The 26,894-nt window shown below is 41.8% G+C and overlaps 1 protein-coding gene across 1 annotated transcript; it reads left to right on the plus strand.

Moving 5' to 3' along the window:
* The first annotated feature begins 139 nt into the window (after window positions 1-139).
* On the plus strand, window positions 140-26,798 carry LOC110490081 (ATP-binding cassette sub-family F member 3). The gene is made up of 21 exons (XM_021563229.2): window positions 140-264; window positions 13,552-13,699; window positions 13,853-13,929; window positions 14,283-14,338; window positions 14,467-14,564; window positions 15,718-15,840; window positions 16,381-16,647; window positions 16,794-16,874; window positions 17,208-17,267; window positions 17,348-17,404; window positions 17,652-17,674; window positions 18,111-18,166; window positions 18,799-18,999; window positions 19,283-19,359; window positions 19,617-19,661; window positions 19,746-19,878; window positions 20,278-20,366; window positions 20,476-20,567; window positions 21,157-21,289; window positions 25,149-25,236; window positions 25,408-26,798. The coding sequence occupies exons 1-21, from the start codon at window positions 177-179 to the stop codon at window positions 25,564-25,566; spliced, it is 2,151 nt and encodes a 716-aa protein (XP_021418904.2). The 5' UTR covers window positions 140-176; the 3' UTR covers window positions 25,567-26,798.
* The last annotated feature ends 96 nt before the right edge of the window (window positions 26,799-26,894 follow it).

Here is a 26,894-nt window from a genome sequence, read left to right on the forward strand (position 1 = left end):
TGGGATGCAATAACAGCCCAAAACAACAACTCTTATTTGGGGGAATGTAATGTGAATACACAAGAGAGATAAAAAATGGAAGCAAACTATCACATAGAAAATACTACAATACCCATAATGCATAGTTTGAGGACATACCTTGTCGCATATTGTGGGCACATGCGCTGTTCTTGTGGATGCGCCGGTGTATCATGGCGACATACGTGGATATTCTGAAGAGCGAGTTTCCCGAAATTGACACCGAAGTGTTCGAATATATTACGGGTAAGAGACTGTAAATGAATGGAGAGGGTGTGTGGATCTCGTACACTTTAAAATGCAACCGGCTAGATGAGTGGCGGACGGCTTCTTCTCCACGTGAAGTAACGTTAGCTAGCATAGCCGTCCCACAGCGTTGACGCTCAGTCAAGCCAAGTTAGGGGAGACTAGCTAACGTTAGCTTGTAGCTAACAAGTAACATGCCATTAGTTATCTTATCGGCCCGGTTGAACAACTAACTACAACCGGGTGAGCTAGACTAGATAATTTATTGCCTTGAATCACTAGCCAATTAGCTGCTTCTGCGTGGATTTACCGGCATGTACATGGGAATTAGTTATATAGCGCTTTAAGGACCCAAAGTCACAAAACATCAACCTAAACATGAACAAAGAGTGGGGTGGGCTCAAGGAAGGGAAAGCGTAATCTTATCTATTTATGGGAAGGTTTGGGTATGAATCCGGCTTACATAGAGTTTTCACTACTTCCGAATTCGTCAGACGAAGTTCCTCCCGTATTCATTTTTGGGGGCACGCGGTGCTGGGGATTGTGGGAAGGTGTGCGGCGAGAACCCTACAAGCCAAGCGCTATAAAAAAGTTACGCCTCGATCACACCGACAGGGAATGCATTTTGGTACACCGGAAGTGCATTCATTTCCAATGGCACGCTGCGTTTGCCTTGAAGCGGTGCAGAGCGTTCGTATAAACTGCTTGACATAAATGGTCGCAGAAGGTGAATGTTTAACTTTTGTCGTACACACATTTTGCGCTATCAATTCAATAGCTTTATTGGCATGGGAAACATATGTTCACATTACCAAAGCAAGTGAAGTAGATAATAAACAAAAGTTAAACAAACAATATCACTGTCGGTGTGATGAAGGCCTTAAGCTCTGCTCTACTTTATGCAAATTGCACGCTGCCACTGCTGCCGCTAACCAATCAGGTGAGGAGCGAATGTTTGCTTGAATATCTTCAGTTCATGAAACCGTTTCCAGCCTGTTATTTGTTCTGGGCAAGCAAAACTAAAAAAGATGGAGGACGGCCAATCATCGCAGTGTCTGGTTTTTCAATTCTATGTTATGTCACTTTGCTAGATAGAATACAGAGACAGAATACAGAGACAAAATCATTAGGTAAGTGGCATGGAGGAGGATTGTGAGTGAAGAGAGATTTGCACAACAATTAGTGATGAGTGATTACCCTAAATTCTGGTTATTTAAAAAAAAAATTAAATAACTAATTTACCAATGTTGGTTCAATTATTTGAATTCCATTTCGTAAATGTTTTTTTCTGTGATTTCAATGTGCAAATCGCACAGTTTCTCTTGAAAAATCAGATCCAGCCAAACTGCGCACCGTAGTAGGGAGTTGAAGTTTCCAACAGGCCAATATTCTACATAGTTTAAGTGCATCATTTCCTACAATGACCATAATCCATTGCGCATCTACTTGTCTGGTCAGTGTTTCTTTTAGGCCTGCTATTGAAGAGACAAAATAATGCGTGATTGTGAGGGGATATAGAGAGCAGCTTTTACTTCACAAGGTATCTCTACCTGAAAATACCTGCTCAAAGTGATTGATAGTTGGTATTCAGCAGTCATAAAAGGTTGCTTTATTTACTTTGAAGAACTATTAAAATAGTTTTTTCCCAGACAACATAGGTAGTAGCTCTGAGATGGGATGATGACTTGGAATGAAGTAATAGTCATCAAATAAAACTAATATAATATACACAACTGAAATATTTTATTAAAATCATGTGAATAAATGATGGTTGATAAGCAGTAATGGGCAGTCACTACCATAATGTGACTTTTGTATTAGTTGTTTTATTCTGTGTTACAGTATTCAAACTAAATTTTAAAAAATTATTGAACCGAAACCAACCTGACCTCAAAACACTAATCGCTGAACACTAACAACAATGTTTGCTTGTGCTGCTAGCTAGCTATGAACATTGATCAACCTAAACCTCAAAATTGTGATCAAAGCCACCATTTATGACTGTATTGCCAATTAAATTTGCCCACCAAAGGATAGAAATCACAAGTGTAACACACATTGTAAATGATACACAAAGCATTCATTTTCCATGTATAATGCTAACTAGTGGATGAGGGCATCTTAAGTTAACATTATGATTCTCAAATACTGAACAGAAATATGAACGCAACATGCAAAGTGTTGGTCCCATGTTTAATGAGCTGAAATAAAGATCCCAGGAACCTTCCATACGCACAAAAAGCTTATTTCTCTAAAATGTTGTGCACAAATTTGTTTACGTCCCTGTAAATGAGCATTTCTCCTTTGCCAAGATAATCTATCCATTTGACACGTGGCAAATCAAGAAGCTGATTAAACAACATGATCATTACACAGGTGCACCTTGTGCTTGGGACAATTTTATTTAGATTTAATTTATTTAACCAGGTAGGCCAGTTGAGAACAAGTTCTCATTTACAACTGCGACCTGGCCAAGATAAAGCAAAGCAGTGCGACACAAAGAACAAAGTTACACCTGGGATAAACAAACGTACAGTCAATAACACAAAAGAAACATCTATATACAGTGTGTGCAAATGTAGTAAGATTAGGGATGAAAGGCAATAAATAGGCCATAGTGGTGAAATAATTACAATTTAGCAATTAAATACTGGAGTGACAGATGTGCAGAAGATGACTGCAAGTAGAGATACCGGGGTGCAGAGGAGCAAAAAAATAAATAACAATATGGGGATGAGGTAGTTGGGTGGGCTATTTACGCATGGGTCAAATACAATTTGATTTGATTGCTGACCTATACTTATTACTTACTGGACTAATAACTCGGTAACTAGCAAAGAATGCCAACAAATGTGCTCATGCGACTCTGCGCTCTGAACTGATCTGAAAAGTGCATTCACTCTCGGGTGATGGAAAGGCTGCTCACGGGTTACCCCACCAATAGAATTATACACATAGTGCAAATTAATGGGGCGAACTCAGTGAAGTTCAGTCTTGAGTCTGCGTGGCCTGGCATTTCTGTTGCACAGCAGTCCCGGAGGAGGTGCGCAGTTTAGCGTGAACATTGCTGGTTATCCCATATATCCAGTGAAAACATTCTAAATCACCTTTCCCTTGCACAGAAAACTCTGGGGGCGGAATAGGCTAGTTGATAGAGACGGCTTCAGGCCTGATCCAGTTGATTGATTTGATACAATGTTGCACTTCACTAGCAATAGGTCAGGGCAGACGGGCTGTAGAGAGATGAATATGATTGAAAGAAATTGAATTTTCATCCTTTTATTTTCTACCTTTTTTATTTGTCGGCTTTATGTATTTTAACTTAGTTGACAATGGACGTTATAGGCCAATGGCTATATTGTCCGTCTCCGAGTTCCATGCGCTCATTTAAGATATTTAGCATCCAATGATCACGGTTTAACAGTGTCCATATGGCAGAGGCTGGTGCTCCTGCTGTTAGTTGAATTTTTACTTAGATTTTTATATAATTCTAATTAAGATTTTTATGATTAACCATGTGATAATGATTTTGAGAAACAAAGACATTTGAAAAACTGTTCCACGAAAATGCGCATATGAAAATCATAACTGGTACACAGATTGGTAGAAATGGTAGGATAAATTGTATGCATTCCCAAACTGGAAACTCATGCACATCCTATGAAGTCTATAAAATAATAAATAGTTTTCTCACACTACCCCAGCTAGGTGCAAATTGGGGGAGGGACACAACAAATAAATAGCTTTGCCTGTCTGGCTCCTTACACAATCAATCATATCAATCGTATGGCAATAATTATCTCTGCTATGAGGGCCTTATAAATCATTTTTGCAGAGAGAGAAGCTAGTGTGGAAAGAGCGTCTTCCACTTTGGAAGATTAATAATTTTCCGAATATGAGGATAATGTCTCAGTGAGTTGTAAGAAGAGGATGAGATTGACCCTCAGCCAGCCCTAGGACCAGCATGTCAGCAACCTCCTGCAGGCTGCTGATGAGCTGGATAAATATGGATGGAAAACTTCTTTCCCAAGGAATGAGCCACCCCGCTTGGCTGCCAATGTGATAAGGATGCAACCAGGGCCAACTAGGATGGCGGTTACTCATCTGCAGGACATAGTCTTCCTTTGAACTGTTTATCCCAGACACCATCCAGAAAATCATTCTGGACGGCATTCATTTGGAGGGAAGGCGTGTTTTTGGAGGGAGATGGACCAAACTTGTTTGCATGCATACTTTGGGGTTCTTATCATTGCTGGTGTTTTCAGATCCACATAATCCTTGTGGGATGCAGAGAACTTTTCAGTGCAACAATGTCTCTGGGAAAACTTCCACATTTATTTCCAGGATTATCCGCTTCGATAAGCAAGACACCAGACCAGCTCTGCGGCAGATAGACAAGCTAGCTACAATCAGGTCAATGTGAGACGTGGGTGGACCGCCTTCCCCTGTTTTACAACCCTGTGCACAACGTTACTGTTGATGAACAGCTTAGGCCATTTAGGGGCCGGTCGACCGATTAATGATTTTTCAACACCGATACCAATTATTGGAGGACCAAAAAATGCTGATACCAATTAATCGGCTGATTTTTATTTATTTGTAATAATAACAATTACAACAATACTGAATATTTATATATTTTAACTTAATATAATACATCAATAATATCAATTTAGCCTCAAATAAATAATGAAACAAGTTCAATTTGGTTAAAATCATGTAAAAACAAAGTGTTGGCGAAGAAAGTAAAAGTGCAATATGTGCCATGTAAGAAAGCTAACGTTTCAGTTCCTTGCTCAAAACATGAGAACATATGAAAGCTGGTGGTTCCTTTTAACATGAGTCTTCAATATTCCCAGGTAAGAAGTTTTAGGTTGTAGTTATTATAGGAATTTAAGGACTATTTCCCTCTATACCATTTGTATTTCATTAACCTTTTGATTATTGGATGTTCTTATAGGCACTTTAGTATTGCCAGTGTAACAGTATAGCTTCTGTCCCTCTCCTCACTCCTGCCTGGGCTCGAACCAGGAACACAACGACAACAGCCACTTAGCTTGGCTTACTGCATTCGCGTAACAGGCAGTCTCCTTGTGGAGTGCAACAAAAGGCAGTTGGTTATAGCGTTGGACTAGTTACCTGTACGGTTGCAAGATTTGATCCCCCGAGCTCACAAGGTCTTTCTGCCCCTGAACGAGGCAGTTAACCCACCGTTCTAGGCCATCATTGAAAATAAGAATGTGTTCTTAACTGACTTGCCTAGTTCAATAAAGGTGGGGGGAAAAATCGGCCAAATCGGTGTCCAAAAATACAGATTTCCGATTGTTATGAAAACTTGAAATTGGCCCTAATTGATCGGCCATTCCGATTAATCGGTCGACCTCTAGTACATACCGTCAAAACGTGAAATATGGAATCAAGATCTGGGCTGCCTGTGATGCTGCTTCATCATATGCGTGGAACTTTCAAATGTATATGGAGAAGCCAGATGGAGCCCCTAAGAAGAACCAAGGGATGCGGGATGTCCTGGATGTGACACAAGGATTCCGTGGCTACATCATATGCAATACTTTTTTTACGAAGCACACGCTGGGACAGGAGCTCCACAAGGAAGCTGGCGGTGGTAGGAACTGTACAAAAAAAACAAGCCCGAGCTCCCACCTCAGGCCTATTCCTCTACGTTTGTGTTCACAGCCCACGTGTCCCTAGTATCCTACGTTCCAAACAAAGGAAAAAATGTGATACTCGTGAGTATGCTGCATAGGGATGGGAGAATATGTGGCCAGGAACATCAAAAAACAGAAATCATAATGCCACAAAAGGAGGGGTGGACAATTTAGACAAGCTGGTGACTGGCTACAGCTGCAAAAGAAGAACCCTATGCCGGCCACTTGTGATATTCTTCCACATCTTGGACATCTCAACATACAACGCATTTGTCATCTGGACGGTGTTGAACCCAGATTGGAACAGTGGGAAGCTTCAGAGGAGACGGCTCTTTCTCGAGGAGCTGGGCAAGGCATTGGTAAGACCTCAAGTCCAGAGGCGGCAACATATCCCAAGCACCCCAGCTTCTGCATCCATCGTGAGGAGGATGCTGTTTCACCACCCGCCAGACCCACAGAACCAACAACTCCAATACTGGAAGTAAGTGCGATGTTGCATTTGTGTGTGTGGCTGACTCTCCTACCTTGGCCTGCTGTAACTGTGTATGTGTGTACACTACTGTTTAAAAGTTTGGGGTCACTTAAAAATGTTCTTGTTTTTTAAAGAAAAGCACATTTTTGTCCATTAAAATAATATCAAATTGATCAGAAGTGCAGTGTAGACATTTTTAATGTTGTAAATGACCATTGTAGCTGGAAACTGATATTTTTTTAATGGAATATCTACATAGGCGTTGAGGCCCATTATCAGCATCCATCACTCCTGTGTTCCAATGTCACGTTGTGTTAGCTATTCCAAGTTTATCATTTTAAAAGGCTAATTGATCATTAGAAAACCCTTTTGTAATTATGTTAGCATAGCTGAAAACTGTTGTTCTGATTAAATAAGCAATAAAACTTGCCTTCTTTAGACTGAAGACGGTCTCAATGTCAACAGTAAAGAGGTGACTCCGGGATGCTGGCCTTCTAGGGAGAGTTGCAAAGTAAAAGCCATATCTCAGACTGGCCAACAAAAATAAAAGATTATGATGGGCAAAAGAACACAGACTCTGGATAGTGGAACTCTGCCACGAAGGCCAGCATCCCGGAGTCACCTCTTCACTGTTGACATTGAGACTGGTGTTTTACAGGTACTATTTAATGAAGCTGCCAGTTGAGGACTTGTGAGGCGTCTGTTTCTCAAACGAGACACTCTAATGTACTTGTTCTCTTGCTCAGTTGTGCACTGGGGCCTACCACTCCTCTTTCTATTCTGGTTAGAGCCTGTTTGCACTGTTCTGTGAAGGGAGTAGTACACAACGTTGTACGAGATCTTCAGTTTCTTGGCAATTTCTCGCATGGAATAGCCTTCCTTTCTCAGAACAAGAATAGACTGATGAATTTCAGAAGAAAGTTCTTTGTTTCTGGCCATTTTGAGTCTGTAATCAAACCCACAAATGTTGATGCTCCAGATACTCAACTAGTCTAAAGAAGGCCAGTTTTATTGCTTCTTTAATCAGAACAACAGTTTTCAGCTGTGCTAACATAATTGCAAAAGGGTTTTTAAAATGGTCTTTTAAAATGATCAACTTGGATTAGCTAACGCAACGTGCCATTGGAACACAGGAGTGATGGTTGCTGATAATGGGCCTCGGTACACCTATGTAGATATTCCATTAAATATCAGCCATTTCCTGGTACGATAGTCATTTACAACATTAACAATGTCTACACTGTATTTCTGACAATTTTGATGTCGTTTTAATGGACAAAAAAATGTGATTTTCTTTCAAAAACAAGGAAATTTCTAAGTGACCCTAAACTTTTGAACGGTAGTGTATGTGTGTGTGTGAGACGTTAGTAAAATTCCTGAATGAATTGTTTTCATCATTCTAGATTGCAGCCGGTAGCAACGAAGAAGCGCTGCCGTGTGTGTGGACTCAAGAACAGGAAGACACAGAACACATGCATCAAGTGCAAGAAATACATTTGCAAAACACAGTAAAACTCTGTCCCTCATGAAGTGTGAAGACTGAACTTAATTTGTGTTCAATGGGACTCATTTATCATTTCCATAAAATACTGGGTGTAAAATTAGTCCTTCCAATTTGTTCAGTTCAAAGCAATAAACATCAATAGTGATAACCTTGTTTCGTTTATATTTCTTCAAGATTAACATGATTTTTTCCACCCATGTCTTGGTACTTTTTTAAATCAAAAAACAAATGACGCTTTTATTGATGAATGTGATCTAGCAGAGTAAAATGGCAAATATTAACCATGTATGCTGTCTATATTGCTTGTCATTTATATAAGGTAACATCTACAGTTGAAGTTGGAAGTTTACATACACTTAGGTTGGAGTCATTGAAACTAGTTTTTCCAAACACTCCACAAATTTCTTGTTAACAAACTATAGTTTTGACAAGTTGGTTAGGATATCTACTTTGTGCATGACATGTAATTTTTCTAACAATTGTTTACAGACAGATTCTTTCACTTATAATTCACTGTATCACAATTCCAGTGGGTGAGACGTTTACATACACTAAGTTGACTGTGCCTTTAAACAACTTGGGAAATTCCAGAATAATGTCATTACTTTAGAAGCTTCTGATAGGCTAATTGACATAATTTGAGTCAATTGGAGGTGTACCTGTGGATGTATTTCAAGGCCTACCTTTAAACTCGGTGCCTCTTTGCTTCATGCCTGAAGGCACCACTTTCATCTGTACAAACAATATTACGCAAGTATAAACACCATGCGACCATGCAGCCTTCATACCGCTCAGGAAGGAGATGCATTCTGTCTCCTAGAGATGAACGTACTTTGGTGCGAAAAGTGCAAATCAATCCCAGAACAGCAGCAAAGAACCATGTGAAGATGGTGGAGGAAACGGGTACAAAAGTATCTATATCCACAGTAAAACGAGTCCTATATCGACATAACCTGAAAGGCCGCTCAGCAAGGAAGAAGCCACTGCTCCAAAACCACCATTAAAAAAGCCAGACTAAGGTTTTCAACTGCACATGGGGACAAAGATCGTACATTTTTGGAGAAATGTCCTCTGGTCTGATGAAACAAAAATCGAACTGATTGGCCATAATGACCGTTGTTATGTTTGGAGGAAAAGGGGGAGGCTTGCAAAGCAGAAGAACACCATCCCAACCGTGAAGCACGGGGGTGGCAGCATCATGTTGTGGGGGTGCTTTGCTTCAGGAGGGTCTGGTGCACTTCACAATATAGATGTATTCACGAGGCAGGAAAATTATGTGGATATATTGAAGCAACATCTCAAGACATCAGTCAGGAAGTTAAAGCTTGGTCGCAAATGGGTCTTCCAAATGGACAATGACCCCAAGCATACTTCCAAAGTTGTGGCAAAATGGCTTAAGGACAACAAGTCAAGGTATTGGAGTGGCCATCACAAAGCCCTGACCTCACTCCTATAGAAAATTGAAAAAGCATATGCGAGCAAGGAGGCCTACAAACCTGAATCAGTTACACCAGCTCTGTCAGGAGGAATGGGCCAAAATTCACCCAACTTATTGTGGGAAGCTTGTGGAAGGCTACCTGAAATGTTTGACCCAAGTTAAACAATTTAAAGGCAATGCTACAAAATACCAATTGAGTGTATGTAAACTTCTTGACCCACTGGGAATGTGATGGAAGCTGAAATAAATCCTTCTCTACTATTATTCTGACATTTCACATTCTTAAAATAAAGTGGTGATCCTAACTGACCTAAGACAGGGATTTTTTTACTATGATTAAATGTCAGAAATTGTGGAAAAACTGAGTTTAAATGTATTTGGTTAAGGTGTATGTGAACTTCTGACTTCAACTGTAATTCTTAAGTATTTTTGCGTCACTTGTTATGTTTGTATTGTTTTAAAAACCCAATAATGTTGTGGGTCCATCAGACCCACAAACATTGGGTGAATAACAAAAACATGAACACTACCCAAGGGTTAAGTATGTTTTCAAAATGTATACTGCCTCCAGCTCAAATTGTAAAGTGGTGGGTGACGTGCAGGTAGCCTGCCTTTTTATCTTCTCCCGAAAAAATAGTATATATATATATATATATATATATATATATATATATATATATATATATATATTTTTTTTTTTACAAAAGCCATCAGAAACCCTGATGTGCAGTCTCTTGGGACATTCACTGGGCCCTCTTCAGACAGGCTTTCGCAGCTTTATATATGAGGACAGACAATGGTTTTCCTTTCTAGGGACTTGAACTGGAGAATCTTTTCATAATGTCCTCCCACAACCCGCCCTATCTAACTAGTACTGATGGCTGGAGCAGCAAATCCTTTCAACCGCTTCCATTGCTGTTATCTACAAATGCATTTGGAGCATGAGTTTTTAATTAATAGGCTTACATCAAGCTAATGTCAATATGAATTTAGCTAGCTGTAGTATGTGGAGTTGGCTAGCTAGCAGCTTATTAGCCTGCACAGAGTGGCCTGCTGTAGCTAGCTAATAATACATACATTTTGAAAAATCTATTTATTTACTTACTTGAATAGGTTCATGCCTACGACGCGGCCAATCTTGGCAAGAGGAGGTTCTGGTCAAAACGTACCATTGGGGTAATAAAGGCAGGGCTGCTCTACCACATTTTGGGCCCCTGGGCACCGACCTTCAGGGGCCCACCACTCCCCCCCCCCCCCCCCCCCCAATCAATGAACTTTTTGTATTTCAACACATTTTGCCTGGTGCATAAAGTGACATTTGCAGTTTTATAATGGTATTCTACACATTTTGTCATGAGGGTAAGATAAAATGTAGCAGGTTCTTTGTGGGACTTTTTACCCCTTTTTCGTGATATCCAATTGTGTGTGACTCATTTCAGGAAACTAGGCGTATGTTTTGTGTTACTACTTTACAGGAGAGGCATTTGAACGTAAACTTTTTGTTGTTGTTGATCAAAAGGTGGTTTTTGGCAGAAATGCCTTCTGGAACATGTGAACTTTCATTTGCCTTAATAACAAACTTGTATGGCATCTGTAAATATGAATACAGTTGTTGAATTACTAGCCTAGTTGGTTTAGCCAAGGAAAAATACGTTAATGTTCCCGCTAGCCATGATTGGCTGAGTTAATGAGTGTGATGGACATGCCGAGAGATGAGGTCGGATTGGTCTGCCATGTAGCATGCTTCTGTCTATAATATGAGCTGTCAGTATGTGTAGATAATCCTTTCTAACGTGGCTTTTATGAAAGATATCAGGTAGTTGAACTGCAAAAGAGTTACTCTCCACTTTCTGGAGGACCGAGTTTTGAAATCAGTGGGATTAGAGTATGATAGCTAAGGAGATGGAGAAAATTCTGCAGTTTGATTGCAAATATGCAGACGGAGTCGGAAAGAGAACAGAAGGCTGATGTATAAAACATCTCTCCGGATTACATCTTAAAACTAAGGGCGACCATGACATCCGTGACAGAGAGGGCAAAAGCGTCCATCCATGTATATGGGTAAAAGAGTCTAGCTAGCTACATTTTCAGATATTACACATTTCTAATGTTGTCAAAGTCGTTTTCATTTTAAGTTGAAGTGTACTGCTAGCTAGCTAACGTTAGCTGGCTAGCTAGTTAATGTTACCTGTTTGATCTGTGTAGTAATAATATTAGTATCTCAGAGCCATTTGCATTGCCAGTTAAATAACATTAGGCTAACTAGCTAACATTGAACCTGGTTGGTTAGCTACCTGCAGATTCATGCAGGGTAGTAACGTTATGAGCTGGGATTATGGTTCATTGTTTAGCTAGCTACATGTCTAAACAAAAGACTACACAATACAAGTAACTATTTAAATAGAATGTCTATGATGTCATTGTGACAATTGTCAATAGACGTAGCTGGTAAATTCATTCTGGCTATCTACTCTGATTTCAGAAACACTCGTTTGAGTGTGCCAGAGAGCAGAATAATTTATGATTTTACGAACGCTCAACACCCGTTGAACATGGCAGGTGTCAGTAAACTTTGGAAAAAAAGCGTAATTACATTTTTGCCAGCAGCACAGTTGCAGTCACCAACGCTCTGGATAACATAAAAACAGCCTAACCATCTCTGCTAGGGAGAGTAAAATGGTCAGTGAGCTGTCATTTGTGTCTGGAAGTAGCTAGCATAAGTTAGCCAGTTAACTTGGGTGCTTGCCTGCTGCTGTTAGGTCAGAACGCTCGGAAAGCTCAGAGAGCAAAACACTGAATTTACAAACAGACAATCTGACCGCTCTGAGTTTACGAACGCCCTGAGCACATTCTGGCACTCCAGATTAAATGTTCGAACACACCTGTAGTATAAGCCAGCCTTTAGTCTTTAAATCTTTGGTTGTTTAGTACATAGACTCACATGTGAATCCTTAAAGAGATGGTTGGGGCTAAAGCTTAGGAGGGTGTGAACGATGCTCAATGGGGAGAGAGAGATCCCGCCGCACTGCTTCTTGACACACTGCTCGTTTAACCCGTAATTCAACCACACCAATGTGTCGGAGGAAACACAGTACAGCTGGCGACCGAAATCAGCGTCCTTGGTTGCATACGTAAAGCTCTGGAGCAGTGGAAACGCGTTTTCTGGTGTGGTGAATCACGCTTCAACATGTGGCAGACCAACGGATTAATCTTGTTTTGGCGAATGCCTGCCCCAATGCAGAGTGCCAACTGTAAAGTTTGGTGGAGGGGGAATAATGGTCTGGGGCTGTTCATAGTTCCACCTCATTGAACACCTTTGGGATGAATTGGAATGCCTAATTGCCCAATATCAGTGCCCGATCTCACTGATGCTCTTGTATCTGAATGGAAGCAAGTCCTCGCAGCAATGTTCCCAACATCTAGTGGAAAGCCTTCCGAGAAAAGTAAAGGCTGTTATAGCAGCAAGGGGGCGGACTAACTCTGTATTAATGCCCATGATTTTGGAATGAGATGTTCGATTAGCAGGTGCCCACATACTTTTGGTCATGTCGCACTTCTGCATGATGACAGCGCTAGAGAGGTGTCTGTCAGTCCATGAGATGTCCCGAAATTAGGTTTATTCACAAAATATGCCACTCACGAACACAAGCGTCTTGGGACGCGTCTAAAGTCGGCACAGCCAATCTGGGAACTTCTTTCTGAAACGTCCAAACAGTTTTGGCAACACACTAATATGACCCATCTGTGCAAAAGTGAAACTGTGTTTTACTCTAGGACTCCAACAGGCCTCAAGACTCTTCTGGAGGTCCCTTGGAACCAGCTGAAAACATTTTATGGAAATATTGTATATAAGGAGACTGTTTAGTGACAAATACTTGTTAGAATATCAGGAAACATATTTTTTATTTTATCTCTCAGATATAGGATAGACACTTCAGAACAAGCTTTGTTTAATTTTTTTGTGGGGGGGACTATCTGTTGTTCCATGTAGTGAATCTGTTTGTGTGGGCGTATAGCACTCAGTCCCCAAATATTTTTTTTAATCAAATAATGTTTGCATATATTTTTTGATACTTCAAGGGATACCCAACCCCCCACACCGCAAAAACATGAATTGAATATCTTTCTGAATTTTCTATGGTTTCTGTAGAACCACCTGCAACTGGAAATGGACATTTCTAAGCTATATTTCTATCCTGTGTGATAGGTGTGTTGGACTGTGGAGGGGTGGAGTTTGAGGATGGAGAGGAGGTGTATGATGCGATTGGTGGGCTGCTGCAGGGGTCATCGGCTGACTGTAAAAACGAGGATGACATCCGGGACATCTGTCAGCAGATGTTCAACACTCTTAAACTGTAAGTGCAACAAACACACAAAACCTTAACACCCACCTCTTTCAGAACCAGCGTCGTACACACACATTAACTAACTGCCACACACCAAAGGCTAATAATTTATGTAATTCGCTTGCTGATTCATCAAAAATATACTCATGTCTTCTCCATCAGGAGTAACGGCCATGCCGCTTCAAAGCAAGTGCTGCTCGACACTCCGGTGCAGTTGTCTCAGATATCTGCAGAGTGTGGTAAGTCTGCAGGGGACTTAGGTCTTGCTCTTTGTTGTCAGCTTTACGGTCCAGTATACAGATATGTATATGTATACGTTTGATATTCATTCTGGTAGCCTGTAATTTTCTATCTACTGTTTTTAGCCTTTCTTCCTATTTTCGCTACCCTTCCTACCACCTCTCCCATGTCTTTTTAATATCCTCCCTGACTTATTGTTGTGTGTCATTCCACTCCTTCTGTCTTTCCCGTCCTCTACTGCTCGTACTTCCTATTTTCTCTACCCTTCCTACCACCTCTCTCATGTCTTTTTAATATCCTCCCTGACTTATTGTTTCGTCTCATTCCACTCCTTCTGTCTTTCTTGTCTCAGTATCTGTCACTAACGATGTCCAAGGGATCTGGATGATGAAGAGGGGCCAGAATACAGTAAAGTATTTTTTGTTGCATCGTATCTTCTTGTGTATTATGTTCTTTGTCTAAGCTACAGGCCTGACTTGGACCTATGTTTTTCTCCTGTCAACTTCATCCACTTTTTCTTCCACACACCACCTCAGACGGTGGACGCAAGGAAGCTAGAGAAGGCCGAAGCCAAGCTGAAGCAAAAACAAGGGAGGAGGAATGAACGGGATTCACAAAAAACAACTAGTCCACTGTGAGTTTCATATGCTTTTCATCTACTCCCGAAGACCATGCAAACAGTTTATCATTGGCAGTGGTGGAAAAAGTACCCAATTGTCATACTTGAGTAAAAGTAAAGATACGTTAATTGAAAATGAATCAAGTAAAATTGAAAACCACCCTGTAAAATGCTACTTGAACTCTGTGAAGCATTTATTTGGGCTGCAATTTCTGAGGCTGATAACTCTAATGAACTTATCCTCTACAGCAGAGGTAACTCTTCCTTTCCTGTGGTGGTCCTCATGAGAGACAGTTTCATAATAGCACTTGATGGTTTTTGCGACAGTACTTGAAGAAATGTTCTTGAAATGTTCCGTATTGACTGACCTTCGTGTCTTATTGATGGACTGTTGTGTCTCTTTACTTATTTGAGCTGTTCTTGCCATAATATGGACGTGGTCTTTTACCAAATAGGGCTATCTTCTGTATACCACCCCTACCTTGTCACAACACAACTGATTTGCTCAAATGCATTAAGAAGGATAGAAATTCCACAAATTCACTTTTAACAAGGCACACCTGTTAATTGAAATAGATTCCAGGTGACTGCCTCATGAAGCTGGTTGAGAGAATGCCAAGAGTGTGCAAAGCTGTCATCAAGGCAAAGGGTGGTTACTTTGAAGAATCTCAAATATACAATATATTTTGATGTCTTTAACATTTTTTTGGTTACTACATTATTCCTTATGTGTTATTTCATAGTTTTGATGTTATTCTACAATTTAGAAAATAGTACAAATAAAGAAAAACCCTGCAATGAGTAGGTGTCCAAACTTTTTACTGGTAGTACAAAATACCCCCCCAAAAAACAACTTAAGTACATAAAAGTATGTTTTCTTCAGTACTTTACACCACTGATCATTGGTTTGGTATTGTGACAGCAAAAATACAGATTTCTATTCACCGATGTATGATGAAGTTCAGTTAGTGTCAGAGTGATATGATTTGGACTGATGTTTCACTTCTGCCTGTCTGTCATTCCTCTGTCTCTTCCACTGTCTTTCTTCCTGTACTCATTCTCTCTGCTTATATCTAATTTGTCTCCTTCTGGTTCCCTCTGTCTATTTCTCCCTCTGTGTCTGTCTCACTCTGTCCTCGTCCGCTCTGCCTACCGCTGTTTGTCTCAGGGTACTGGAGGAGGCATCAGCCAGCCAGGCCAGTAGCAAAAAGGACAGTCGCGTCGACTTGTCCGGGAAGAATCGCACCTACGACATCCGCATCGAGAACTTTGACGTGTCGTTTGGCGAGCGGTGAGGGGTTCACTCTTAAGCTGCGTCCCAAATGGCACCACGTCTCTATTAAGTGCAGTACTTCTGACCAGGGCCAATAGGGATCTGGTCCAAAGTACCGCGCTATATAGGGAATACAGTTCCATTTGGGATGAAGCCATACCCACTCATTTTCCTACTATATCCAGCACTGGAGCAGGTGGTTCATTCTAATCAGCATCATTCAATGCTGTGTTAGCTAGACACCGTTTCCACCAGTATTTACCTGCTATTTCAAATGAGTTGATGTGGTTATGATAGTTACTTTCTGCAAATTACTTTAAAGAATTTCAACACAACTACCTGATATTAAATGGTGCGAAGGAGTGCTTGTTTAAATGAATGGCAAACAACTAAATGAGTAAATCAGAGGTTATTCCTGTGTAATTACCCTTTTATTGTTATTTCTTATTTAATACCAGACAGCGAGAGAGCGACAAAGAGAGTAGGAGAGCGACAGAGACATTTAAGTCAGAACCGTAAAGCAATATGCAAGCAAATTGTCTCTTTCTGATTTTCTAGGTCCTTGCTGCAGGCGGCGGAGCTGTCGCTGTCGACAGGTCGCCGCTACGGCCTGATTGGCCGCAACGGCCTTGGGAAGACCACGCTACTGAAGATGCTGGCGAGCCGCAGCCTGCGCGTCCCCGCCCACATCACGATCCTGCACGTGGAGCAGGAGGTCGCTGGCGACGACACAGGGGCACTGCAGAGCGTGCTTGAGAGCGACACGGTCCGGGAGGGGCTCCTGACGGAGGAACGCCTGCTGAATGCGCGCATAGCCAACGGAACGTATGTCAGTCTTACTTACTCCTTACATTGGAAGGAGTCAATACTGGCAGCCTTGGCAGATTTAAATGTTTTTGCAGGGTTTTTGCACTTTTGGGTTTGAAACTTCAACAGTCACTAAACCTGCAGTTTATTCTATTCCATGTTAGTGCTGAAGGAATGGAGACTGTTCGACTGTCGGAGATCTATGCTAAACTGGAGGAGATTGAAGCAGATAAGGCACCTGCCCGGTAAAGAGCCACACTAAACATGTCTGTACATAATGTCATATCTGTGTGTACCTTACATTAGCAGTGTATTTAGATATGTACATGTCATCTGTGTGTACCTTACATTAGCAGTGTATTTAGATATGTACATAATATCATATCTGTGTGTTCCTTACATTAGCAGTGTATTTAGATATGTACATAATGTCATATCTGTGTATCTTACATTAGCAGTGTATTTAGATGTGTACATGATGTCATATCTGTGTGTATACTGTACAACAGATGCATGTTCTGGTTTGATAATTGTTTTCTGTTTCTCCTCCCCCCTCTCTTTTCCTCTCTTTTATACAGTGCTTCAATCATCCTATGTGGTTTAGGTTTTTCTCCCAAAATGCAAACGCTGACAACCAAGTAAGTTGCTGTGTGTGTGTGTGTGTCTGTGTGTGTGTGTGTGCACGATTAACTGATCTCTCCCTGTGTTCTCTTCACAGGGAGTTTTCTGGAGGGTGGCGAATGAGATTAGCTCTGGCTAGAGCTCTCTTCGCCAAGTGAGTCTCTGCTTGTCACTTTTATCCTGAGGACAGTCTTCCCAATTAAAATACAAGGACAGAGATTATATTAGAACATTTCTGTACATTTTATAAATCTCCAGTGAGCTATTTCCTGAATCTCAATGTATTATAGACCATCAATCCCATAGACAGATTATCAAGACATAAATGTGGCTCTGCTAAATATTCTAAAGCTAGCTTCAAATTTCTAAGTAATGTGTATATTTGTATTGTCTCTTTTTAGGCCTGATCTTTTGTTACTTGATGGTGAGTGATTAAACCACATGAAGTATTTTTGTTTGATCAGTTCAATGGTGTCCAGCAGTCAGCGCAAAGGCCCTCTGACTGACTGTTGGTCTGTCTGTTTGTTTCTCAGAGCCCTCTGACTGACTGTTGGTCTGTCTGTTTGTTTCTCAGAGCCCTCTGACTGACTGTTGGTCTGTCTGTTTGTTTCTCAGAGCCCTCTGACTGACTGTTGGTCTGTCTGTTTATTCTCAGAGCCCTCTGACTGACTGTTGGTCTGTCTGTTTGTTTCTCAGAGCCCTCTGACTGACTGTTGGTCTGTCTGTTTGTTTCTCAGAGCCCTCTGACTGACTGTTAGTCTGTCTGTTTGTTTCTCAGAGCCCTCTGACTGACTGTTGGTCTGTCTTTTTGTTTCTCAGAGCCCTCTGACTGACTGTTGGTCTGTCTGTTTGTTTCTCAGAGCCCACCAACATGTTGGATGTCCGAGCCATTCTTTGGCTGGAGAATTACCTGCAGGTAGGTTACTCCTGCTTACCGAATCAAATTCAGTCCCCGATTGGTGAAAGCACAGGCAAGCGTGGACAATAGGGACTTTCTACCATATTCCTTACCCGAGTCCAGGTCAAGGGGCGTGAATGAGTGTACATTTCAGGGAGAAGGGTAGAAAATAGGAGCATACGTTAAATTGTTTTAATTTCCAGAACGTGCTGGGTAATTCAAATTTTGCCTCTGGGTGTCCTTGAGACAAAAGGGGTCCCCTACATTGGCAAGGGACACACCTGCTCACGCTCATGAGCCAAGCATACATGGTTAGCCTCAAATGGATTGTGTTGTATCACAAGTTAGGAAATTGCGAACAACACTCAAGCCAAAATGTGACTAAGGTTGTGTCCCAATAATATTTCCCTTCTCCTGAAGTGTGCACTCATTTAGTACTTCTACAAGTCTAAAGACATTGGATTAATGGAGGCATGGGCTAGCTGGAGTTACCACCATATTTATTCTACCACTTATTTCCATCCAAATCACTGAATGGAAGTGAATGAATGCACACTTTGGGTGGAAGGAGAGATAATTGTGACATAACTAAATCAAGAGCAACACGTTCAACTTCCATTTGGCCTGTTTAACTCCTCCGCCCCCCACAGACCTGGCAGACCACCATCCTGGTGGTGTCCCACGACCGGAACTTCCTCAACGCCGTGGTGACTGACATCATCCACCTGCACTCGCAGCGGCTGGAGAGTTACCGCGGCGACTACGAGAACTTTGTCAAGACCAAAGAGGACCGCCTGAAGAACCAGCAGAGGGAGTACGAGGCCCAGTTTCAGTACAGAGAGCACATCCAGGTTAGGAGCGCACACACACACACACACACACACACACACACACTGTCCTGCACACACACATTTTCTCTCACATTGAGGTATGCACATACAAACTAAAAAGCCTATGGCAAGTGTAATAACAATGCACTCTCTAAGCATTTGTCTTTGCTGATTAGTATGTTTATTTTATATGATCTTGAAATGCCAAACGTATCAACATCCTGCTAAATACTAGATGATATATTATAGTATCTTATTACTATACATTATAATCGTGGATTGATCCCCTCCCTCTGTGTGCCAGGTGTTTATCGACCGGTTCAGATACAACGCCAACAGAGCGGCACAGGTGCAGAGCAAACTGAAGCTCTTAGAAAAACTGTGAGTAACCATCTATTTCAAAATGTTACACGCACCCCACACTGCTTTCTCTCATGTAGGGCTCCCTGGGAATTACAGCCTGAAAGTCCAATTCATTGTAAAGGATAACTTCCGTCTTGCACATGCATGATGACCTCTGCGTGTTTGTTTGCCTGTGCAAACAGAACAGGTGCACAGGGGAATGAATGGTCAGTGTAAAGAATATCTATTGTCATCCGTCGTCCATTCCCCCGCTGCTCTTCTCTTGTCTCCTGCAGGCCTGAACTCAAACCTCTGGAGAAGGAAACCGAAGTCACCTTAAAGTAAGAGACCGCTCCTCCTGTCCCGAATGAAGTCAGGTTTCAATTCTCATATTAATCTGAGCGCTAACGTGCGTCTGTCCACAGGTTCCCTGATAACTTTGAGAAGCTGTCTCCCCCGGTGCTCCAGTTGGATGAGGTGGAGTTCTACTATAACACTGACCAGCGCCTCTTCACACAGCTGTCTGTGTCTGCAGACCTGGAGTCTCGCATCTGCATCGTACGTATTAATCACACTGCTCTCAATCCTGATGACTAGTTCTAAATCACATGCACTGCTAATAGTTAGGGATGCACCGTTGTGATCATTCTGGGCTGATGCCAATATTTTCTTTGCAATATCGACTGATTCAGATATTTTTTTATTTTCTGTCCCTTTTAAATGTCCTAGCACAGATAGGAAGTGCAACAACGGTTCTATGTTCATAAGGCTAGTAAGAACATATATTCGCCCCCACATCGTCACTGATATATTGTGCCTCCATTAATATTGTACTTTAAACCTGTGAAACACTTCCACAGACAACGCTCTGTGCAACCTTCCAACTGCTAAAGTAGTACCTACAGTCTCTCTCTCTCTCTCTCTCACTCTCACTCTCACTCTCACTCTCACTCTCAGGTGGGTGAGAACGGGGCGGGTAAATCCACCATGCTCAAGCTACTGATGGGAGAGTTAACGCCTGTCAACGGCATCAGACACGCCCATCGGTGAGGTTCCATGCTTGACGTCAGACATGTTCCTCTGCTGCTAGTGTGTGTCTCGGTGGGTGTGCGTGCAGGGAAGTAAACGACAGCTTTATTTCCCTTTCTCGCTCAGGAACCTGAAGATCGGTTATTTCAGTCAGCACCACGTGGATCAACTGGACCTCAACGTGTGTTCAATTGAGCTGCTACTCAACAAATTCCCAGGTGACCACCCACCACCAAAACATATTGATCATTATCAAAGCCTGGGCTGTGTTCATTAGGCACCAAATGCAAAGGAAACTGATTGGAACAGCACTACCTGGACTTGGCCCAATACCCGTTGCGTGCACTAATGCACACGACCCAGGTGGTTGTTACGAATCCCTATGGCGGGTTAGATGACAACGTCACGAAAACAATGCGCTCGCTTCAATGGGGCAAAAGGCAGTGTGTTGTGATTCTGGATGACCAGATGGCTAGCAACAATGACAAGAAAGCTGCCATGTGAGGAATCGTTGGTGAATCGTTTCAGCTAGTTTTTTATCTTGTTCTTGATACCATGTCTTGTTTTGAGGTGTTTTAACTGATGCTGATGTGTCTAAGATTCGCTAGCTAGCTAACCAAGAACTGTAAAGATGTATTTGAGAGACAAGTGCTATTTAGGTTTTCAATAAACGTTGGGGACGAATTATAATTTACATTCTGGCAACTGTCTAAGCCAACCCTGTCTGTTTTGGCCCATGTTGCTTAACAACCAACCCATCTATAGCCTGCAGTCTTTGTCATCTGTAACCCTTTTTGTCCCTCCCAGGTCGTAACGAGGAGGAGTACAGACACCAGCTGGGCGGCTATGGAATAACAGGGGAGCTGGCAACTCGGCCTGTGGCCAGTTTGTCAGGAGGGCAGAAGAGCCGGGTTGCCTTCGCTCAGATGACAATGCCTTGGTAATGCCTTTTATTACACTCCATGGCCGCAAAATTGTACACAGGATTGTCATATTGTAGTAGTAAACTGGTTTTTAGTTAAGTTGGAAAAACGTCCTTGTACGAGCAGTGTATAGCCTCCAGACCATGACGTTTAATAATGGCATTGTGACCAGCTTAGCCCGCTGGGTTACATTTCTCTATCCTTCAGAGGTTAAACCGATTCTGGTCACTTAACAATCCTTGGTAGTTGTTGCAAGAGTAGGGATGTTAACCCCAGTGTCCGGGCTAAATTCCCTGATGGCCCCTCTTACCACCACAGCCACCTACCGTAATTTCCGAACTATAAGCCGCTACTTTATTCCCACACTTTGAACCTCGCGGTTTATACAATGACGCGGCTAATTTATGGATTTTTCCCGCTTTCACAAGATTCATGCCGCCAAAAAACTGAGCACCGTTACATAATGTGACGTAAATCGAGCGCGCTCAAACTTCCCATCATTCTGATTACGGTAGTAATTTTGTCACCCTCATCATGGCAAAGACACAGAAATGCATATGATGCAGCTTTCAAGTTGAAGGCGATCGATTTGGCTGTTGGAAAAGGAAATAGAGCTGCTGCACGGGAGCTTGGCCTTAATGAGTCGATGATAAGACGTTGGAAACAGCAGCGTGAGGAACTGACTCAGTGCAAAAAGACAACAAAAGCTTTCAGAGGGAAGAAAAGCAGATGGCCCAAAGTATTTGCAGCCACTCGACATCAGTGTAAATCGTGCATTTAAGGTGGCGCTCCTTGTTCAGTGGGAGGATTGGATGACAAGTGGGGAGAAATCCTTCACTAAAACGGGCCGCAGGCGAAGAGCATCTTATGGTCAAGTCTGCCAGTGGGTCCTGACAGCGTGGAGCATTGTCAAAAAATCCACTATCATCAACGGGTTTCGAAAGGCTGGACTGCAGCGTGTTGAAGCTCAGCGGGGTATTTGCCTCCGGATGAAAGTGATGAGAGCGACAATGAAAACGATCCAACATCGGATGAAGCAATTCGGAGGCTATTCAACTCCGACACCGAAGGAGATGACTTCAGTGGTTTCAGTGCACAGGAGGAGGAAGATAGTGACCAATGACTTTCTTGGTAGGCTACTGTTTTAATTTTTGTTACAAGCCGTGTTTCATTAAAGCCTATTTATTTTTGTTACAAGCCGTGTTTCGTTAAAGCCTATTTATTTTTGTTACAAGACATGTTTCGTTTAAAGGCTGTGTAAAGTTAATTTGTTTCAATGTACCGGTAGGCACCTGCGGCTTATAGACATGTGCGGCTTATTTATGTACAAAATACATATTTTTTAATAATTCAGTGGGTGCGGTTTATATTCAGGTGCGCTTAATAGTCCAGCAATTACGGTAATCGTCATCCCCAGCCTACAATTGGCTTGTTCAACCTCTCCTCTCCCCTGTAACTCATCCCCAGGTTGTTGCTGTAAAAATGAGAATTTGTCATCAACCAACTTACCTTGTAAATAAGAAACATAATGTACATTTGTCAAACTGCCTTGATAACACTGGGAACAGAACTGGAGAGAGAGGACATGAGAACACTTCATTTAGAGAAGTGATAACACTAGGAACAGAACTGGAGAGAGAGGACATGAGAACACTATTCATTTAGAGAAGTGATAACACTAGGAACAGAACTGGAGAGAGAGGACATGAGAACACTATTCATTTAGAGAAGTGATAATACTAGGAACAGAACTGGAGAGAGAGGACATGAGAACGCTATTCATTTAGAGAAGTGATAACACTAGGAACAGAACTGGAGAGAGAGGACATGAGAACACTATTCATTTAGAGAAGTGATAACACTAGGAACAGAACTGGAGAGAGAGGACATGAGAACACTATTCATTTAGAGAAGTGATAACACTAGGAACAGAACTGGAGAGAGAGGACATGAGAACGCTATTCATTTAGAGAAGTGATAACACTAGGAACAGAACTGGAGAGAGAGGACATGAGAACACTATTCATTTAGAGAAGTGATAACACTAGGAACAGAACTGGAGAGAGAGGACATGAGAACGCTATTCATTTAGAGAAGTGATAACACTAGGAACAGAACTGGAGAGAGAGGACATGAGAACGCTATTCATTTAGAGAAGTGATAACACTAGGAACAGAACTGGAGAGAGAGGACATGAGAACACTATTCATTTAGAGAAGTGATAACACTAGGAACAGAACTGGAGAGAGAGGACATGAGAACGCTATTCATTTAGAGAAGTGATAACACTAGGAACAGAACTGGAGAGAGAGGACATGAGAACACTATTCATTTAGAGAAGTGATAACACTAGGAACAGAACTGGAGAGAGAGGACATGAGAACGCTATTCATTTAGAGAAGTGATAACACTAGGAACAGAACTGGAGAGAGAGGACATGAGAACACTATTCATTTAGAGAAGTGATAATACTAGGAACAGAACTGGAGAGAGAGGACATGAGAACGCTATTCATTTAGAGAAGTGATAACACTAGGAACAGAACTGGAGAGAGAGGACATGAGAACGCTATTCATTTAGAGAAGTGATAACACTAGGAACAGAACTGGAGAGAGAGGACATGAGAACACTATTCATTTAGAGAAGTGATAACACTAGGAACAGAACTGGAGAGAGAGGACATGAGAACGCTATTCATTTAGAGAAGTGATAACACTAGGAACAGAACTGGAGAGAGAGGACATGAGAACACTATTCATTTAGAGAAGTGATAACACTAGGAACAGAACTGGAGAGAGAGGACATGAGAACGCTATTCATTTAGAGAAGTGATAACACTAGGAACAGAACTGGAGAGAGAGGACATGAGAACACTATTCATTTAGAGAAGTGATAACACTAGGAACAGAACTGGAGAGAGAGGACATGAGAACGCTATTCATTTAGAGAAGTGTCAAGATCCTATTGATGAGATGGTTTTAATCAGTCTCGAAATGTGTTATTATTAGGATTGCCGGCATCAAAGCACCCCTAATAAAATGGTCGGAATAGCTCAATGCCCGGTTGGTAACAAGATGTATAGTTTGGCAACATCAAAGTATATCAACATCACTACTCGAACACCAACAACTGCACCAATTGGCCTATAGGTGGTGCTGTATTACGTTTTTAAGTCTCCGCCCCACTGCCCCGTTTGACGTACAACCACAAAATCTGTGTTTCTCGTCACAAGGAACACATTTTCCTCAAGGACCCATGAGGTCCGCCATATTGAAATGTTTGCCATATTGGATTTTTTAAATTAAATCTTAAAATCTTCACATGAACCAGTATACTTGTCTCAACTCAGAATGTATGCTGATCATATCAGTCTCTAAGTTTGAGAAAAGTGGTACGTGAAGATGGAAGAGAAAATGGACTACTTTGTAAAAAATCTTATCTTCGCTCTATCACCTTATAACTGATTAAGGGTCTTGACCGACACTAGTCGGAAGGTGTATTTAAAAACAGGTGTTGATATATATTTAAAAAATGGAAGCAGCATACAATTCAGTTGTGAACCTCAAACGGCTAGCATTTATGCTAATGCTAAAACAATTTTACAAATCTTCACACTAAGTCTAGAGATTTGGCGACTACAGTGTTTGTTCGTCCCTACAAATCTGCAAGGGAATAATTGCTACGTCAAACAGCCACTGCATGGCGCTATAAATAATGTACTGTTATATTTTGTGAACACTTGCATATAGCACATGTATAATGCTTCAATGCGTTCATCTCTTTCAGCCTGCTCATAAGCCAGCAACAGCCCCCCGTTTCATTGCTGCTTGTAGCTACAGTTGTATCTCTTACTCACTTTTTCTCTTTCTCTCTCAGCCCCAACTTCTATATCCTTGACGAGCCAACCAATCACCTGGACATGGAAACGATCGAGGCTCTAGCGAAGGCGCTCAACAAATTCAAAGTAAGCTTGTTAATCTGGAAGAGAAAATGTCCTTTATCAGTAGAGTAAATCATGGATGGCTTTTCTTTATAAGCTCACTTTGGCCTCTAGCTAACAATCATTGGAAATTATAGCTCTTGAACACAGTTTTAATGTGCGTTCATACCCTTAACATCTCTATCCTCTCCTCAGGGTGGAGTGGTCCTTGTCTCTCACGACGAGCGTCTGATCCGGCTCGTGTGCAGAGAGCTGTGGGTCTGTGAGCACGGGAACGTGCGGCGAGTGGAGGGGGGCTTCGACGAGTACCGGGATATCTTGCAAGAACAGTTCCGCAAGGAGGGCTACCTGTGAGTGGTAACTCACCCATTACGCCAACTATGACAGTCATGCCAAGTTGCCAATTGACTTCAATAACCTAAAGCCCCCCCCCCCCCCCCACTCTTCACTCTCTGACTGCCAATCATCATCCCCGGGGGGAGAACTGAGTTTAACTGTCCCGGCATCCTCTCTGCTCCCCCACACTACCGTTTTTGTTTTGTTTGTGATTTAGTTCGGCCCGGCAGTTCAAAGTGGCATACTCTTGTCCATTGTCCTGAAGCAGACACGTTTTAGGGTACATGGAGGGTACAACATCTGTCCACGTGGAATGTCGATTGTGTGCGTACTCCGAAACTGCTCCGGCCTCGCCACTCCCAACCTTTCTGATCATAATAGTTGGAGCTGGTTTGGTTCACTTCAATATCAAGGAGGATTTTCCATCCTGTGAAGGTGGGGGGGCTGTACCCTCTAACTGTTAACCCCATGTGGGCAGCCATCTTGGAATAACGCTACATCCTTTTAGCTCTCATTAATATCAGTGAAGGGATGAATGTCTCCATTTCTTCATCCATGTTGAATATGTGTGCGATTGAGTGCGAGAGAGGATACATTTCAAGTGATATGGGATGATGTTTCTCCTGAACATGTGTGCTCGTGATGGAGAGGGATCATCTCTTAATCAGTGGAACCTGGGGCTGAGCTGAAATGGCACCCTGTTCCCTACATAGTACAGTATTTTGGGAACAAGCCAAAAGTGCACCATAGCGTCATTTCAGACACCCCTGGTCGTGTTCATTGGGCACCAAACAGAAGAAAACAGTCTGAAACGGAGGGACTAAGTGGACTTGTTCAATAAGAAACGCTCCTTTTCTGTTCCAAATGTTTTCTGTTGCGTACCCTAATGAACACGATCCTGGAAACATCCATATGTGTTAGCATGGGAACCCACCAGCACAACAACAACTTGTACAACAGCAGCAGCTGGCTCCAGGTCTCTTGGGAAGAAGCAGCAGTATCTCCAAGTAAAGAGGGGTATTATATTTTATATATATATATATATATATATATATATATACACACATACATACACACACATACATACACACACATACATACACACACACACACACATCTTAAAGACAATTATCAGAATAAAAAACGAAATTCCTTCTGCTTCAACGTTATATCACTAACTTATAAATAGCTGTTGAAAGAACTATTCAATCATAACGCCATGCTAAATAAAAAGCTTTAATCATCCATTCGCCAGGTCTGATGTTCGTGACTTTATTATTTTGACAAAGTGGACCGCGTTTCATAACAATCTAGAGAAGATCTATGGATAGAGTCCATATACAAGC

This window comes from Oncorhynchus mykiss, chromosome 15 (assembly GCF_013265735.2).
Source record: "Oncorhynchus mykiss isolate Arlee chromosome 15, USDA_OmykA_1.1, whole genome shotgun sequence".
Classification (NCBI taxonomy): domain Eukaryota; kingdom Metazoa; phylum Chordata; class Actinopteri; order Salmoniformes; family Salmonidae; genus Oncorhynchus; species Oncorhynchus mykiss.